The following is a 17,855-nucleotide window of genomic DNA, read 5'->3' on the forward strand; positions in this document are numbered from 1 at the left end:
TCTCAAACTGCTTCTTGGAGTTGCGGTTTGAAACATCAGACAGTTCTTTGTTGAAAAACGTTGCAGCATTATCAGAGTCTGCCACCCAGGAATGCACAGTGCTTCGGGCGACACATCCATCTTGCAAGGAGCTGAGCAGCACGGACTGAGATTGTCAGTAAAAAACGAAATCGCTCAAACGAGACGGCATCTCAATAGAGTCGATTGCGAAACGTTGGAGGTGAAAATCTGAGCCCGATGTTTGATGTATAGGTACTTGGCAGTTCATTGGTGGCTCTACTTTGCTACCTCCACCACTGAAGGTGGACGGGCAGTATGTTTTCACTCCTGTTTGTTTGTGTGCAGGGTATCTCAAAAAGTTATGGACGGATTAAGACAAAACTTGGTAGATAAGTTTGTTAGGTGAGAAGAACACGCCGATTCGATTTTGGTTCAGGTCCGAATCCAGATCCGACCTATCAGTGGATACAAAACATAAACTGTTCACCTGGCGGAGGTAGGCGTGCCACTGAGCGCCATTATAGGTTTTTCTTCTCATATTTTTCAAACTCGTGCTTCTTAGTCTTTTAGTCTGCTATATCTTACTATTAATTCACCAAATGTCTGTCCGTCTGTCCGTCCATGCATCTATTCCCAGGTACCACAAAAACGGCTGAACCGAACTCAACGAAATTTTGGGTGGGTAATCCTGGGACCCCCTGGAGTAAAATAGGCTATATCGTTTTCCAAATTTTCCAATTTTCCAGTTTTTCCAAACACGGATTAATATTTACCGATATGAACAGTGATGTGGCTTTTATTGAAATTCTACAAATACTGTTTAGATTTTGATGATTTGTGTGTGATATGATTTAACGGATGTTTATATAAATCGTTTAAAATAAAATAAAAAAGCCTTCAATTTCTGATATTTTGCTTTTTCATTTGGGCCTCTCAATTGAAGCCCCGCCCATATGGCGGGAACCATTGCTAGTTCATATAATTTATACTTCACCTTGATGATCTCGTGTGTTTATTAACGTTTCTGAAAACATGAGTCTTGTATGTTGGGAAATGGGCATTTTGCAATGTCGAAGAACTGTTGTCGATGGTTACTGCGTCATAAAAATACCCCATAATTTGGGGATAATTTGATTTCAACCACAATGGGATAGCAATGTATTTTCTGCGCATAGCACAGCCATGAAACATCACATTGAATTTACATTGTGCTTTTGTAGGTGCAAGCCTGGTGTTTGCACAAGATCTCAGGGTCCCGAGTTCAAGCCCCCGTCTTCCGTTGAATTAACATTAGGTGGGTTGACTCAGCCTGTCATCCTTCGAGGTTGGCAAAATGAGTACCAGCTTGCTGGGATGAATGAGCCATTGGGGTATCGTGCGTCGGAGTGGCGACCCTTCCAATATTGTGCCCAATAGCCAAGAAACTGCTTTGGCAGCCCTATGGATATGAAGATGCAAAAAGGAGTGGTCTTCTTCTTCTTTTGCATGTGTTTCTCCAAATAATTACACAGATCTAAGGTAAAAGTTTAATAAAAACAACCAAATTTGGCATTGACAAGACCTTTCACGAGCCTCGATTCAGTATACAAAAAAAATAAAAAAAAATAAAAAATGTGAAGTGGCATGTCAGAGAAACATCACTCCAAAATACCTGTTCTGTACGCACGACACAAATAAACACCATGGGAACATCATTCATCAACACTCCTTGTCATTGGCTGCTTCTCTTCCTGAAAAAGCATTATTCATCGACATATGGAAATGTTCTCTTTGGTTACAAAGCAAGCAACCCTGTGGTGCATCCAGGGATAAGACATTCCTAACTAACGCAATAAACACAACCTCAGAAATATCACTATAGATTGAAAAATATTTCTTACCCCCTGGATTCTTGAGTTCATAGAGGTCAAAACTCATCACGTGCTGATACATAGCACAGCCATGAAACATCACAATCATCTACACGTGCTGATACAAAAAACTCCACCAATAATTAAATACCAGTCGCCGAGGGTGGGAAGCAGCAGCTCATGTAGATGATTTACCTGTCACAGTGTAAAACTGCTGCTGCGTAACTGAATATGTGAACATATGTGTGTAAGTGTGTGTATGTATATATACGTGTGTGTATATGTGTGTGTGTGTGTGTGTGTGTGTGTGTGTGTGTGTGTATATATGTGTGTGTGTATGTACATGTGTGCAGGGGTGTACATGTACAATATATATGTATATATATTATATATATGTTTGTGTGTGTGTGTGTGTATATACAGTGTGTGTGTGTGTGTGTGTGTGTGTGTACAGTGTGTGTGTGTGTGTGCGTGTGTGTGTGTGTACAGTGTGCGTGTGTGTGTGTGTGTTTGTGTGTGTTTGTGTGTGTGTGTGTGTGTGTGTGTGTGTGTGTGTGTCTGTCGTTAGCTGTTATTTACATATGCGGGTTTCAGAAGGTGAAACGAAGCCCTCCCAGGGCTGAAATTATCCACCTTCGTGTTTGTGTGTGTATATGTATGCGTGTCTGCACATATTTGTGTGTGTGTGTGTGTGTGTGTGTGTATATGTGTGTGTGTGTATGTACATGTGTGCAGGGGTGTACATGTACAATATATATGTATATATATTATATATATGTTTGTGTGTGTGTGTGTGTGTGTATATACAGTGTGTGTGTGTGTGTGTGTGTACAGTGTGTGTGCGTGTGTGTGTGTGTACAGTGTGTGTGTGTGTGTATATACAGTGTGTGTGTGTGTGTGTGTGTGTGTACAGTGTGTGTGCGTGTGTGTGTGTGTACAGTGTGTGTGTGTGTATATACAGTGTGTGTGTGTGTGTACAGTGTGTGTGTGTGTGTGTGTGTGTGTGTGTGTGTGTGTGTGTGTGTGTGTGTGTGTGTGTGTGTGTGTGTGTGTGTGTGTGTGTGTGTGTGTGTGTGTGTGTGTGTGTGCGCCCGCTAGTTCAAACTTAATTTTTCCTTTTTTTTTTTTTGCAACTTGCAATTTTTGCATTGATGTCACAATATTACACCTTCTGTGACTAAAAATCAAAAATCCCATCTTACATGTTTTTTTTAATGAAAACGCCGGCCATGTGCCCCTAATTATCGAGCTGGTGGAGTTTCAGTTCGAGCTGGAGGATGTGTGTTTGTGAACCGACTATGCAATCTCTGTACCTTGTGTCCACATCTCTGCGCCTCTCCCACATTTCGGCATCTGCCTGTGATTCTGGCACCAGCTCAACGGTGTTTGTGGCGAAGCAGAGGATAAAGCAACCAGTTGTCCAAATACATGATCCATTGATTCAAGCTCTATACGAGACTAACTGCTCATAAAAGGTATGGCACGCACAGCATTTTGGAAATCATTGCATATTTCACAACTTGATATGGATTCTCATATTAGATTTTGTTGTTCATTAAAAATACTAAATCGGACGTCCTGACAAATACAATAAGGGAAGTAACCGACAGGGTGGTACAGAGATAGCTCACTTACCTTTGAGCGGTGTAGTCTGCATTTGAATCCCACACCCAGCTATAACCTGGGGACTGACAGGATGGCCTAGAGGTACGCACACTCACCTGGGCTTGAATCTCGGCCGAGCTACAAGCTGTAATATCGGTGTTTCACACAGGCAGGATGATTCATCAATGTGTGAACCATCCATCAGGTAGATGTTCATCTGGGTGTCCCATATGCTATCCCATATCCATTATATGGATAATGCTATCCCATATCCATACCCATATCCATATGCTATCCATATGTCCCATACATATCCCATATGCCGGTACCTTGAACACCTTACAAATTCCTTCCCCATCTTCCTGAGTTGGAGTGGCGATCTGCCCAGGAGTGTAGCCGAGTAACTGTTGTGGCAGCACCAATGCTCTGCGCATAGGACATGGATGATGATGATGATGATGATGATTACATCACTCATTGTTCGACATAAAATAAATGCAAAACCTTTCTGCAAAAGAGCCTTAAATATTTGTTTGTTTTTCAAGGCTAATGCAGCATCAATCTTCAAAAACAATCGTCTTTGTCACAATGAGACCATAACAACATTTAAAAAACTAAATCATGAATCAAGCTCAAAAATACCTCTGCCACCTGTCATTGCCCCCTCGTTTTGGAACACGACACCAACATTCCAGTGAGGATTCAATCATTCATATAAAAACCTCCTCTAAACAGCAGCAAAGGGAGAAAATACAACTTCAGTGGAGAAAATACAAATGCAAAACAACAACAAAACAACCCTCAATATTAAATTTGATCATCAACCACTTTTCACGGAAAAAGCAGCAAACCCGCCTGTTCGTCCAAGTCTGGCAACATCGAAGGATTATCACAACGTTGCTTGATTTTACCGAGTATGGATGGGATCGTCCACTTGAGACCTCCGACTTATTCAAGCTGTCAACACCACAACCTGCACCAAAACCCAGGGTGTCACGATAACCTGTCCGGACACCAACCCTTCGATACAAAGATGCATGTAGTGCACAACATGTTCAATTTCATTGTGAGTTTTTAGCATTTCCTAGATTATATCCCAAACATTTCCCAAATCTCCAGGAAAAAATACTTTGATACATGTGTACGTGCACACAAAGAAACGCACACAAACACACACAAACAAACACACAAAAACACCAAAAACACACAAAACACACACAAAACACCAAAAACACACAAAACACACACAAACTTCATGGACGACTTAAAACTTGCACCAACCTGAAAAATTGGCAGAACAACTGAAATTAGTGAAAAGGGACTGACGACATCCAAATGGAATTCAGTCTAGAGAAATTTGCCAGGTGCACATTCGTACAAGGTAGACCAACAATAACGGGCAAAATAACAATCGACACAAACACAACTAGAACAACACTCAGTAGAGAGCATACCTCCGCCTGGTGAACAGTTTACGTTTTATATCTCAGAGTAGACCGGAAAATCACAATGCAGAATTTATAATGTAATGTAGAAACATTCTCCACCAAAATTGCATCGATGTGTCCTTGTCACATTCCCAACCTGTCCAACAAGTTTCGTCCAAATTCCTCCATAACCTTTTGAGATATCCTGCTTTATATCGTTTTTCATCCCATCTCCCAATGGTGAAGAATCACTTGAAAATTAAATAATTCTCATATCCAAATCCATATTCAGATCTTCACCAAAATCTAATAATTTCGTCCTTGTCACATTCGCTACATCTCTGCCGAATTTCGTTCGAATCCGTCTAGAACTCTTTGAGATATTTTGTTCACAGACAAACAGACAGACATGGGTGAAATGATAACCTCCATCCACCTTTGGTGGTGGAGGTAACAATACAGGAGCAAGACAACGAACCATTTTACAAATACCTCGGAGTAGGAGAGGGCCACCAAATATGTCAGAAAAATGCGCAAAACAATTACCAAAGAATACCTATGGAGAACAAGGCTGATCCTGAAAACATATCTTTCTCCAAGAAACAAAACAACAGCCATAAACCAACTCACAATACCAGTCGGTTTTCCGGTACAGCTGCAGAATAGTAAACTGGCTACAATTGGTAATTTATAAACTAGATATAAAAACAAGGAAACTCCTCACCATCCACAAAATACTCTACAAAAAAACAATTCATCCCGAGAATGTGTACCTGCCATGACGAGAAGGAGGTAGCGGCCTGATGGAACTCGACCAAGTCCACAAAAAATGATATCTGTAGGATTGGCCAAGTCTGTGAAAAGTTCAACAGACTAGCGATTCTAGTTTGTACGCAAACACGAAGACGACAAGCCAGAGAAGGTATCCCTAACCCACCTAGCAAAAACAATTTCAAAGACAGGTGCGAATCGAAGATGTCACGCATGAAACCGAAAGAGCAATGAATACAGCCCCAGTGCTCGCAAAAAAAGACAAAAATGTAAATATAAAACGAAATAACAAAATTATAGTGACAACTGGGAAAACGATAAAAGATCAGAGAGGTATAAAACGTGGACAGATAGGATAGAGGCAAAAGGCTCTTTGGAATGGCGAAGGAGAGGTCAGCTCAACGAGGAAGGAAAACGAATTATAATAAATGCAAAAGACCAAGAACACTACACCAATGGCTTTAAGAAAATGGCGGGACTGAGTCAATTCGACAAGTGTAGGTTCTGCAAGGTACAAACAGGAAGTACGAGCCACCTCCTATTGGGATGTAAAAAAAGAACTCATGTCAGAGCAGCTGTACACACAAAGGCACAACAAGGTATGTCGAGTAATCCACTGAACATCTGCAAATGTCTCAATATCCCAGTTTCAGAAAACTCGTGGAAACTTGACCGACTAGAACGGCACTCGGTAGAGACGATACCTTCGCCAGGCTGAACAGTTTACTTTTTGTATCCTACGGATAGGCCAGATGTGGATTCGGAAGTGAACCAAAATTATAAATTGGTTTGTACTTGTAGCCTAACCAACTCATCCAGCTAGTTTTGTCATAACTCATCCACAACTATGAGACATTGTGCTATATATCGTTTTTGGTCCCATCTCTCAATGGTGAAGAATCACTTTATAAATTAGAACGCCACTCAGTAGAGCGCATACTCCCGCCGTGGGTTTAGTTGGAATAGTACGTTTTGTTTAACATCCCGTCTCCCCAAAACAATAAATGAAAAAGAAAGTAGGCTCTAACTGTCAGATAATTTTTTTTTGATATATCTCAGAATTAGAGGAGGAAAACATCATTTAAGAATAAGAATAAAATCTTTAATGCAGTAAAACAGAAAAAATATTTCCCAAAAACTTTTCCCAAAAAAATTCCTGGATCGGGAATAATATCCTGAGCTTCACCAAAAACTAATCAATTCTTCCTTATCCCAAGGGCAATCATCCCACCAACTTTCATCCAAATCCGTTCAGAACTTTTCCAGATTTCTTGTTCACCAACACATGAACACACACACACACGGACTGACACGATCGAATGCGTTACTCCCTGGCGGGAGTAATTAAGAAAATTATAGTATCCGGATCCGCATGAAGATCTTCACCAAAATTGAATCATTTCATCCTTGCCACAAACCCAACCTCGCCGCCAAATTACCTCTGAATTCGTTTACAACGTTTCAAGATATCCTGTTCACAGACAATAAAACAAACAATGACAAACAATCAAACAATTATCTTCCCCCATCTAAAACCTTCATCTTTTCTACGCCCGTTAATTCAGCCCAGATCCACTTTTTTGAAATACCAACTTCTTTCCTGGAAGTCCTAGCAGTGTCCGTGTGTTTTTTACATCTCCCAACCCCCCCCCCCCCCCCCCACCTTCCCACGCTACCTCCCCCCAAACCCTCTCCCTCCCACAGATCTCCCGATGTCCCTGCTCTCAAATGTTGCGTTTGTGTGCTTCCCCCTCTTGTCTCCCGCTCCCCGTATTATATGTTTTATGTGTCCGTTTGTTTCTTTTTGTGATCAATGTTAGCTCTTTCACGAGCCTCAATCTTGTATAGAAAAAATAAAATAAATCAGACAGACAGACAGACAGACATGAAAACATAACCTCCACACACTTTTGGTGGCAGAGATAAAAAGCTATAATTGACAACAAGGAAGTAATGCTCACTTACAGCCCGATGATCCCATCGAGCGTGAACACAGAAAACAAAGCATTGCGACCGGATATAGTCCTGAGGTACAAAAAAGAAAAGGAGGCATTGCTAATTGAGGTTTCAGTACCCAGTGACTTTGATAAAGTAATAACATAACACAGAAATCAAGAAAATGATCAAATACAAAGCCCTAAAAACGATGTGAAAGATCCTGGAAGCTGAAGAGCACCGAAATTGTACCAGAGATAATCAGAGCAATTGGAATGATGAAGAAGAACCTCAAGTAGATCATACAAACCCATCCCTCAGAATACTACTACAAATACACTATAGTTGGACGTTGTCCAGGGCTTAGTGAGGATCCTAAATAGAAAAAAACCTTAAAAAGAAGAAAACTTCACAGCTTGGTCCATGTATCGTCATCCATGAATGAAACGGAGGAGGAAAGTTCGAGATCTGGGAGAACTCCATTCCATCTTGTGAAACCCGCATAGTGAGATAACGACCAATGACAAACACGGACACACCTAGGATCATCTGCTTTTTGTCCCATTCATTTCAATACTCCATAGGGAGGGTAACAGCAACAGAGATATCGACTTCATCTATAAACGTGTTTTTATCTCTCTAAGTGTGCGTGCGTGCAGGTGAGCGGCATGTGAAAGGACTCCTGTTCAACAGGACCACTGCACCAGTTTGACAAGATAATCATGCTACAACTTGCCAGAAGCAGAAAAACAAACGATGCCACCATTTTGCATCGAAGCAACATTTCTGCCCTCACCTTTAAAAACTCAAACTTCCCCATACCTACGCACCTGATTCTCCAACAAACCCCCAGATTTATGAAGTCACAATCTGGGGTCATTTACTGGTTCTATAGTCTTCATGATGTTATGTAGTGCGGTACAATCTTGATGCCCAATGAAATGGTAAAAAAAGGTCCTGAACACTCCTTGATCATGATCAACATCATTTCAATCCTGTCCTGGGATTCCCCAAGGGTTTCACCCTCCCATCTACTCTCTGAATAATCCTCTCCAAGAAGTTCTGTCACTCAAGCTTTTGGGTCTCACGATCTGCCATGATCTTTCATGGGAAAACCACATTTCCAAGCTGGCCTCCAAAGCCAGTCGCCGACTGGGCATCCTCCGTCGTGCGAAGTCCTTCCTCGGCACACCTGAGCTCCTCACCACATACAAGGCTTTCATCCGCAGCTCAATGGAATACTGTTCCCCCCTCTGGGCCGGTGCTCCTGCCTCACACCTATCTCATCTTCACGCTGTTGAAACCAAAGCTTTCAGAATCATTGGAATCTTCCGCGATGAAGCTAACTCCGAGGGCCTTTCACTTACTCACCGCAGGCAGGTTGGTGGTCTTTCTGTCTTCTACCGACTCCTCTCCGGCCTTGCTCCCCCAGCTCCCTCTGGCTCTGTCCCCCAAATATTCCTACAGGCAGCACAAGGTCTGCCAGCAACCCTCTGATGGTTAAACTGCCGAAATCTCGGCTCTCTGCTCACCTTCACTCCTTCATTCCCCTTTTCTCCCGCCTCTGGAACAAACTCCCACACTCCCTTCAATCCCACTCCACCCTCCAGGTCTTTAAAACAGCTGTTCACCACCATCTCTTATCTTCCCCCATCCAAACCCTTGATCTTTTCTACCCCCGCTAACTCACCCCAGATCCACTTTTTTGAAATACCGACTTCTTTCCTGGAAGTCCAAGCAGTGTCCATGTGTTTTATTCCTCTCCCACCCCACCGCCCCCCCCCCCTTCCCATGCCTCCTCCCCCCAAGCCCTCTCCCTCCCACAGATCTCCCGATGTACCTGCTCTCAAGTGTTGTTCTGTACTTGTGTGTTTCCCTCTCTCTCCCAATCTTGTCTCCCACTCCCTTTATCATTTGTCTTATGTGTCAGTTTGTTTTTTTGTCATTAATGTTAGCTCTTACACGAGTTGTTGCACAGAAAAAAAATCTGACCATGGTAAGGATAAGCGTTCACTGCGTCGTTGCCCTTAGTCAGAGCAGAAGAGGGAAGCACGAGTCGGAGCAGAAGAGGGAAGCACCAGTCGAAGAGGGTGGGGAGAGTTACAAAAGACAGAGATGATATGAACAATCGTCAGACGTTGAAGAGAGGGGTGAGATGTCAAGGGTCAAGATAAAAGAAGATCAATAAAGTGATCCCTCCCTTGCTGGGCTGCCCTTCTCTCGTCTCTTTTATAATCCTTCCTTTACCTCTTTGCTCCGACGAAGGGCAACGACCAAAACATCAGCCTTGTTCTCCATGGTGGGGAAACTTGCGGACTGAGCGGAACGACGGGGGAAACCCAAATCTTGCTTAGGAAAGTCCATCATCGTCTTTCCCAACAATGCAGCACGTCCGTCACCATTCTTTACCAAGACCAGTGACGTCACTGGTCTTCCACTCACTCACAAAGTGAATCCAAACGTAGTATCCCGCATTACATTCCATATGACCGAAGACAACACGACATATGATATATGATGTAGTACAAATCAATTAATTGCACTAACTCCATATTATACACGCGTAACACTGATGAACCCAATGGCAGTAGGATGGACACAGATTTTGCAAAAAATAACAGCTGATACTCTTGGTCCCCCACATTTTGGGTGGTATATGAGGAATCCACCTGTGTCATATGAAAAACAAATATTGAACGGTTTTTCAAATATCGGTGCACAAGCCAAGTTACCGAGTTGGTTGCCGTGGCAACAGAATTCGGCCAATCACCGCCGGGATCCAATCAGGGTGAGATAACGTCATGAGGAATAGACATGTAGTGGGGCGGCTTAGCCCAAATATTCAAAAGAATTGTGCATTTTGTGATACAAGCACCAAATTTGGCACAAATGTACATTAATATGTTGCGAACATTTTCAGATATTGGGCCACTTGAAATTCCGTAATTTTTTTTTTCAATTTTTTTCAAATTTCGTAATTTCAAATTTTTCGGGTGACACCGTCACAATTTCGGTCTTCGAGGCCGGCCGATAGGCAAAGTGTGACCGGAAGGGACGAGGTTCTCCTGACCACGTGGCCCTCGATCTGGGAAGCGAGAGGCGTTCCATTAGTGGACGCGCCCCTCACGCCCGACTTTTGGGCGGCCCCGGCAGGCCGTTTGTTTTGACGTTCCGTGACAGGCCCCGCACCCCAACCTCCGGGCCGACCGGAAGCTTGTGCTGAGTACATCATACCTGAACAACTCAGTGAGGCAGAACACAGCAGTGCACACCAGGGTGACCCCTTCAGTGCATAAACCAATTAACCTGTCCACTGCAGGGCATATAGAAATGAAGTTATTTTCTGCATATAATAATAATATAAGTTCAGTTATATATAACAATTTCTGTTATCACCACTACCACTACAACTACAACTACCACTACTACAAGCTTTGTCTGGAATTTTGTGGACTAACAGACAAACAGACATACAGACAAGCTGGGATCAAAACATTACCTCCTTCCACCATTGAGTGTAGAGGTAAACATCATGGAAATTATATCATGCCCTAGATTTAATTCATGCTTACCCGTGTATTTGCTTCACTGGTTCACAAGGTCTTTTGCATACATGTAATTCAGGCTCTCGTCTTCATTGCTGACCACACAATGTTCGCAACATATTAATGTACATTTGTGCCAAATTTGGTGCTTGTATCACAAAATGCACAATTCTTTTGAATATTTGGGCTAAGCCGCCCCACTATATCGGCCGGCCTCGAAGACCGAAATTGTGACGGTGTCACCCGAAAAATTTGAAATTACGAAATTTGAAAAAATTTGAAAAAAAAAATTACGGAATTTCAAGTGGCCCAATATCTGAAAATGTTCGCAACACATTAATGTACATTTGTGCCAAATTTGGTGCTTGTATCACAAAATGCACAACAGGTTTGCTATGCTGCTACACTAATGTGCAATATGAAAACGAAAGGTTCAACGTGTTTTGAAATACCGCGTACGCAAAAGTACATGGACAGATGATCGGTCGGTCCTTCGGTCCGACGGACGGGGCTCATTTTAGTATCCCGTCTGAGGGGCAGAGGACAAAAAGAAAGGATTAATGCCGATTTGAAGTTTATTTCCAAATCCCAGGTATTTGTGAACTTGTGTCAAATGAACAGTCGGTTATATTTACAATCACTATTATTTTTGAGAGATTCTGGCAGGATAGTGCACAGGTAGCACACTTACCTTTGAGCCATCTCGTCTGAGTTTGCTTCTAGACATGACTATAGATTGTCGAATTGGTGATTTGCAGGTAGCGCATTGCGTCATCAAGTCTGCCTTCACTCGGATGGACGTGAAGCCAGGTGTCCCGTCTGCCGGACGTTAAAATCCCAACGTGCCTTTTGCTGGGAGTAGGCGGGTTATCGCCGGCACTCTGACCAGATGTCAATTATCTACTCAAATCAGCTGCAAAGTCAGGCCTGGCCGAGCAGATTGTGAAAAGCTTGGGCAGATCTTCCCCCTCTGCTGACCCCCCCCAAAAAGGAGGGAATAACCTGGGTAGTAGTAGGTAGCAGTAAGCAAATAGTTAGTAAGTCATAGTAAGTAGTTAGTAAGTATATTAAATCGTTAGTAATAGTAATTAGCAGTAGTAATTAGTAGTAGCAGTAAGGAGTAGTAGTAAGTAGGAGGTATTAGTAAGAAGTATCGAAGATAGTAGTAAACAGTAGGTAGTCGTAAGTAGTAGTAAGTAAGATAATAGGCATTAGTAAGTAGTAAGTATTAGTAGTAAGTAATAGTAGTAGGTAGCAAGTAATAGGTATTAGTAAGTAGTAGTCATAAGTAATAGTAGTAGTAGGTAGAAAGTAATAGGTATTAGTAAGTAGTCGTCATAAGTAATAGTAGTAGTAGGTTGAAAGTAATAGGTATTATTAAGTAGTAGTCATAAGTAATAGTAGTAGCAATAGAAATATCAGTAGATGGTAGGAGTCATAGTTGTAGTAGTAGTAGTAGTAGTAGTAGTAGTAAGCAAGTAATAGGTATAAGTAAGTAGTAGTCATAAGTAATAGTAGTAGTAGGTAGAAAGTAATAGGTATTAGTAAGTAGTCGTCATAAGTAATAGTAGTAGTAGGTAGCAAGTAATAGGTATAAGTAATAGTAGTAGCAGTAGAAATATCAGTAGACGGTAGGAGTCATAGAAGTTGTAGTAGTAGTAGGCAGCAAGTAATAGGTATTAGTAAGTAGTAGTCATAAGTAATAGTAGTAGTAGGTTGAAAGTAATAGGTATTATTAAGTAGTAGTCATAAGTAATAGTAGTAGCAGTAGAAATATCAGTAGATGGTAGGAGTCGAAGTAGTAGTAGTAGTAGTAGGTAGTAGTAATTAATAGCAGTAATAGTAGTAAGTAGTAGTAAGTAGTAGCAAGTAAGTAGTAGTAGTAAGTAAGTAATAGTTAGTAGTAGTGGTAGTAGTAAGTAATAGTTAGTAGTAGTAGTATTATTTTATTGTTGCGTGATGGTTGTGCAGTGCAGGGCGTGGCACGGATATGAGTGTGTTTAAAATAATATATCACCTTTACCTGCACATTGGAGGTTTTGTACATCACCGTACATGGATAGTATTAGTAGCATGCTTGGACCGTACTACTGTAGTGTTTATAAAAGCACTTTATCGTGTAGGGTTTCGATCACAAGTGCCGTGTTTTTGGAGGCATGTTAGGAACATGTGTGGACTTGTGAACGCGCTACCTTTTGCCTTCATCGACGATTTTGACGTCATCCAGGGATCCGGTCAACAGGTGCAGCGAGGACACAATACAGGTACACCGAATGAGGTCGATCGAGTGACGTCATGTGTTGATACAGCACAGGCACGATGGTCCAAATGATCTCATCCTCAATCCAAATACCTTGTATTCGATTAATTAAAACGATCGAGCAGGTGCTGACACACTCTCACATTCCTGCGATGTGTAAGCTCCAGATTTCCTCAGAGTCACGTGCTCACTCGTCGGCTGACGTCATTAGCACGAGGAACTCCCAACAGCATTTACACGAACACGCGTATATTCATCAAGTAGGCCTGAATTACCTGCTTTCGCATGTTCATCGACCTATCGAGTCGAGAGCGAAAGGTGATTTAAAACGAACGACATCTTGTATTTCTATATTAAATTATGAGAGTTACAAACTCCAGGAAATTTAAAAATGGTGCTTTGGAATCTGAACTCGCTTCGTGTTTTTAAACTTAATCTGAGTCATCCGGTCGGAGATTTGAAACAGGGACAGGTGTGTGTGATCCGCTGCTTCATCGATGCTGCAGAATTAATCGTACGTGCTGTCCCGGCACGAGTTCTCGTGCATGGAGACCGCACGTGCACTCAGCCCCGGCCCCCGCGAACTCATCCCCGCCCCCTGCGCACTCAGCCCCGCCCCCTACGCACTCAGCCCCGCCCCCTGCGCTCACTCAGCCCCGCCCCCTGCGCTCACTCAGCCCCGCACGTCACAAGCTCCTTCACCCCACGGAGATCCCGAGCTTCTCTCAGCACGGTGCGGCTGCAAAGGAGTGCAGCAATCTGGCCAATGCGCCCACCGCCCAGGTGGTAATTGCTCCGATGACGCTCACACAGGTGTAATGTATATAGTCTCTACTGATCGCGTCTTGCCTCGACATAGATTTACCGAAAAACGCTACATGGAGGATCCTATTACTCCATCGGTGTTTATCGTCACGCCGCCACGTTCTTCAACAACTACGACACAAACAACTTTTGGCTCCAACTTCGCGCCGGATGGGATGGGACACCTGCGAGCGATACGGACAATCCCCACGAGGGTCTTGGGATCAAACTTCCAGCCGGAGTCGGCATTCCCCAATCAACAACCCCAAAAGTACCGCTCCCTCCCCCCACAACCCCAACCCTTCCTTCCCACCTTTTCTGCTGCTATTCCCAGGATAGGCGAGGCAGAGGAAGAGGAAGAGCAGCGTCGACGCAACCAGGAGGCGCATGGCGTCGCTCACGGCGAAGGTGCAAAGTGAGCTCCGATGAGCGAACACCGAACACACCGGGGAGGATGGGGCTGGGGAGGGACCGCAGGCGGGACCCACGATGGGCGCGACCCGGAACGATTGGGCGCCACCACCCAATAGCAATCCTTCACCTACCTGCCTACCTTCCCGTGTGCTTGTTGTTTTTAAGGGCTACCTGCGATTCATAGGTCTTTCCTCTTACACCTGCGCACATCTCCTGCTGCAACACCTCAAACTCAAAAACTGACGTCCAATGCAACCTCGAATGACGTAACACGAGAGGAAGCGATGGAAGCACCTTGACCTGCGAGTTACCTGTAATTAATTTGATTAAAACATGGAGAGAGAACTTCCATCGTCTTTTGGAATGCACGCCGTGTTAGACAAGGTTAAAGATCCCACGGTATCCTTCACGAAGAACAGGTAACCTGAACAATTTACAACTTTGTGTCCCGAAGATCTTCAGTTAAATATCGAGTCTGGTCCGATTTGCTCGTCACAGAATATGATCGGCCAATCCCACGAGTAGTGTACAGGTACCAAACACTCCTCCATTTACCTGGAAACAGTACATACCATCACCATGACTTAGTGGTCTAACACGATGGTGCACAGGTGGAGTATGTCATTTACCTGGAAACAGTACATACCATCACCATGACTTGGTGGTCTAACACGATGGTGCACAGGTGGAGTATGTCATTTACCTGGAAACAGTACATACCATCACCATGACTTGGTGGTCTCACACGATGCTGCACAGGTGGGAGTATGTCATTTACCTGGAAACAGTACATACCATCACCATGACTTGGTGGTCTCACACGATGGTGCACAGGTGGAGTATATACTATTCACCTACGGGTCGTCGAGCGTCGGTTTGATATTTTGCCGGTAGGGTCTGCCATCATAAACGGTGTCGTCCTTTGACAGAAGTGAAGCTTCGTGTCCCATCTCCTGGTTTTACTGTAGATGTTACAGTTCAAAATTCCCACCACGATTCACAAAAAACTTGGGACCAAAGTATTCCTCGGTCGATCCCACAATAATGTTGAAACAATAAATATGTCGTCGATAGCAGGACACTTGCGAAATCTCTAAAATAAGTTGTTGACCTTTGGCCGATGTTGACCTTTTGGCCTATATTGACCTCAAAAATAATTAATTGGTGGTTTCATTCAGTGAACAGATATGCAAATCTTCTTCAAATTTCAAGTCAATCGGATGAAAATTGATGAGTTTAGAAATTGCACCGAGTTGTTGACCAATGTTGACCTATGTTGACCTCAAACTAGTTGGTGGTTGATTTCAATTTCATCATGAAAAATTAAATTATTCCATTATTTATAATATAAATTATTTAATTATTTTTATTAACTTTTTTAATCATATATTTTTCCAAAATTTAGTTTTTTTTAAATTTTCATGTATTTAAATAATTCTATATTTATTCATTTTTCCATTATTAAAATTTTCAACTTTCAAATATTTAAATATTTTTCAATTTCCAATTATTAAATTTTTCAATTATATAATTTTTGAATGATATATATTTTAGATTTTTTAACATTTAAATTGTTAAATTTTCAATTTTTTCACTTATTTATTTTCAATTTAAATATTTTTGAATTATATTATTTTTCAATCACCAATGTTTTAATCATGGCTCCCGGAGAGAGGCACTAAGTGTTTAGTCTTGGTGTCCGTGGTGTCCCACTTTTTGGAAGACAAAAAAAAACCCTGCTTGTTTTCATTATGAGGCAGAATTTCAAGTTCTATGAATTGTTTAATACTAGCGTGACGGGGTGCTCCGCCTGCATCACCACACGTCGTTTAAGCGGGATAGGCATCTTTGACAATTTCGGTGTCTTTTGGGTCTTCATGCTGTTTTGGGTTTTCAGGGTCTTTTGGATCAACTGGGCTTTTAAGGGTATTTTGGGTCTTTGGGGTGTTTGGGGTCTTTTGGGTCTTCAGCGTCTTCAGGGGCTTTTGTTTCCTCTGGGTCTGAAAGGGTCTTCTGGGTATTTTGGTTCTTCGGGGTTTTTAAGGGTCTTCAGGGTGTTTTGGGTCTTCAGTGTCTTTGGGGTGTTTTGGGTCTTCGGATCCTCTGGGCCTTTAAGGGTATTTTGGGTCTTTGGGGTGTTTTGGGTCTTCAGGGTTTTTTGGGTCTTCAGGGTGTTTTGGGTTTTCCGGGTCTTCTGGGCCATTTGGGTCTTCAGGGCCTTCAAGGGTATTTTGGGTCTTTGGGGGTGTTTTGGGTCTTCAGGGTGTTTTGGCTCTTCGGGGTGTTTTGGCTCTTCGGGGTGTTTTGGCGCTTCGGGGTGTTTTGGATCTTCGGGGGTGTTTTGACTCTTCGGGGGTGTTTTGGCTCTTCGGGGGTGTTTTGACTCTTCGGGGGTGTTTTGGCTCTTCGGGGTGTTTTGGCTCTTCGGGGCGTTTTGGGTCTTCGGTGTCTTCAGGGTATTTTGGTTCTTTTGGGTGTTTTGGGTCTTTAATGGCATTTTGGGTCTTCAGGGGTGTTGGTGGTCCAAAGGGTCTTGGGGGACTTAGTGTCGTCAAAGGTCTGAGGGGTCCCTGCAGTCCAAACGTAATTAAGAGAGTTAATTAAGAGGGTATTAATTTTATTTGAAGAAGAAGAAGTCGTTTAGGTCGCATATAAACATACATACAAACCGACATAACCACATACGTTTGCTCTTTTGTAATAAAAAATTACGAGTTGGGTATACCGGGAACCATCACCGATCTCCGATCACAGCCCTCTAAATGTTAATGAATCTTGAGATACAGTAAAATAGGGAATCTGGAGTTGTTGTTTTCCATCAACAATTCAGGCCCAATTGAACATCAATTTATCATCAATCATCATCAATTGAATTTGGCTAGGGGTACTGGTGAGAATTTTCTTCTCTTTGCACATGTCACCTTGGAATCTTTAATATCCACCTGCAGATTTTGTTGGTAAATGTATCCCCAGCTTTATGGACCATCTGGACAGGTGAGACACTTTTTGATATTGGACCCTGCCTAAGAATGTTAGAAGAATGGAAGTTCATTCAACAGTTTATTTATTTTCATATTCAGTTCCAGACTCAATAGCTCAAAAGCAATATTGCACTACTTCTGCTCAATCCCGTCACTCCAAGTTCTCAAGTCCAACATCAGATTACGATCCCTATATTATTTCTGTCCCATCTGGGAGGGGGGAGGGGAGAGGGGAGAGGGAGAGGGGAGAGGGGAGAGGGGAG

General features: G+C 42.7%; 1 protein-coding gene across 4 annotated transcripts in view; it reads right to left on the bottom strand.

Annotated features, from left to right (window-relative positions):
• Nucleotides 1–14,644, bottom strand: part of LOC137431828 (receptor tyrosine-protein kinase erbB-4) — a 199,243-nt gene extending 184,599 nt beyond the window's left edge. For 3 of the 4 annotated variants that reach the window (XM_078782537.1, XM_078782536.1, XM_078782535.1), the window contains exon 1: nt 14,511–14,640. In XM_078782537.1, the coding sequence (XP_078638663.1) occupies nt 14,511–14,586 (76 nt within the window). In that variant the 5' untranslated portion in view covers nt 14,587–14,640. Of the gene's footprint in view, nt 1–14,510 lie in introns of all 4 variants that reach the window. The other variant, XM_078782538.1, reaches the window with a different exon arrangement.
• Between the last annotated feature and the right edge of the window lie 3,211 nt (nt 14,645–17,855).

Source organism: Myxine glutinosa, chromosome 7 (genome assembly GCF_964187855.1).
Source record: "Myxine glutinosa chromosome 7, kmMyxGlut1.1, whole genome shotgun sequence".
NCBI lineage: Eukaryota > Metazoa > Chordata > Myxini > Myxiniformes > Myxinidae > Myxine > Myxine glutinosa.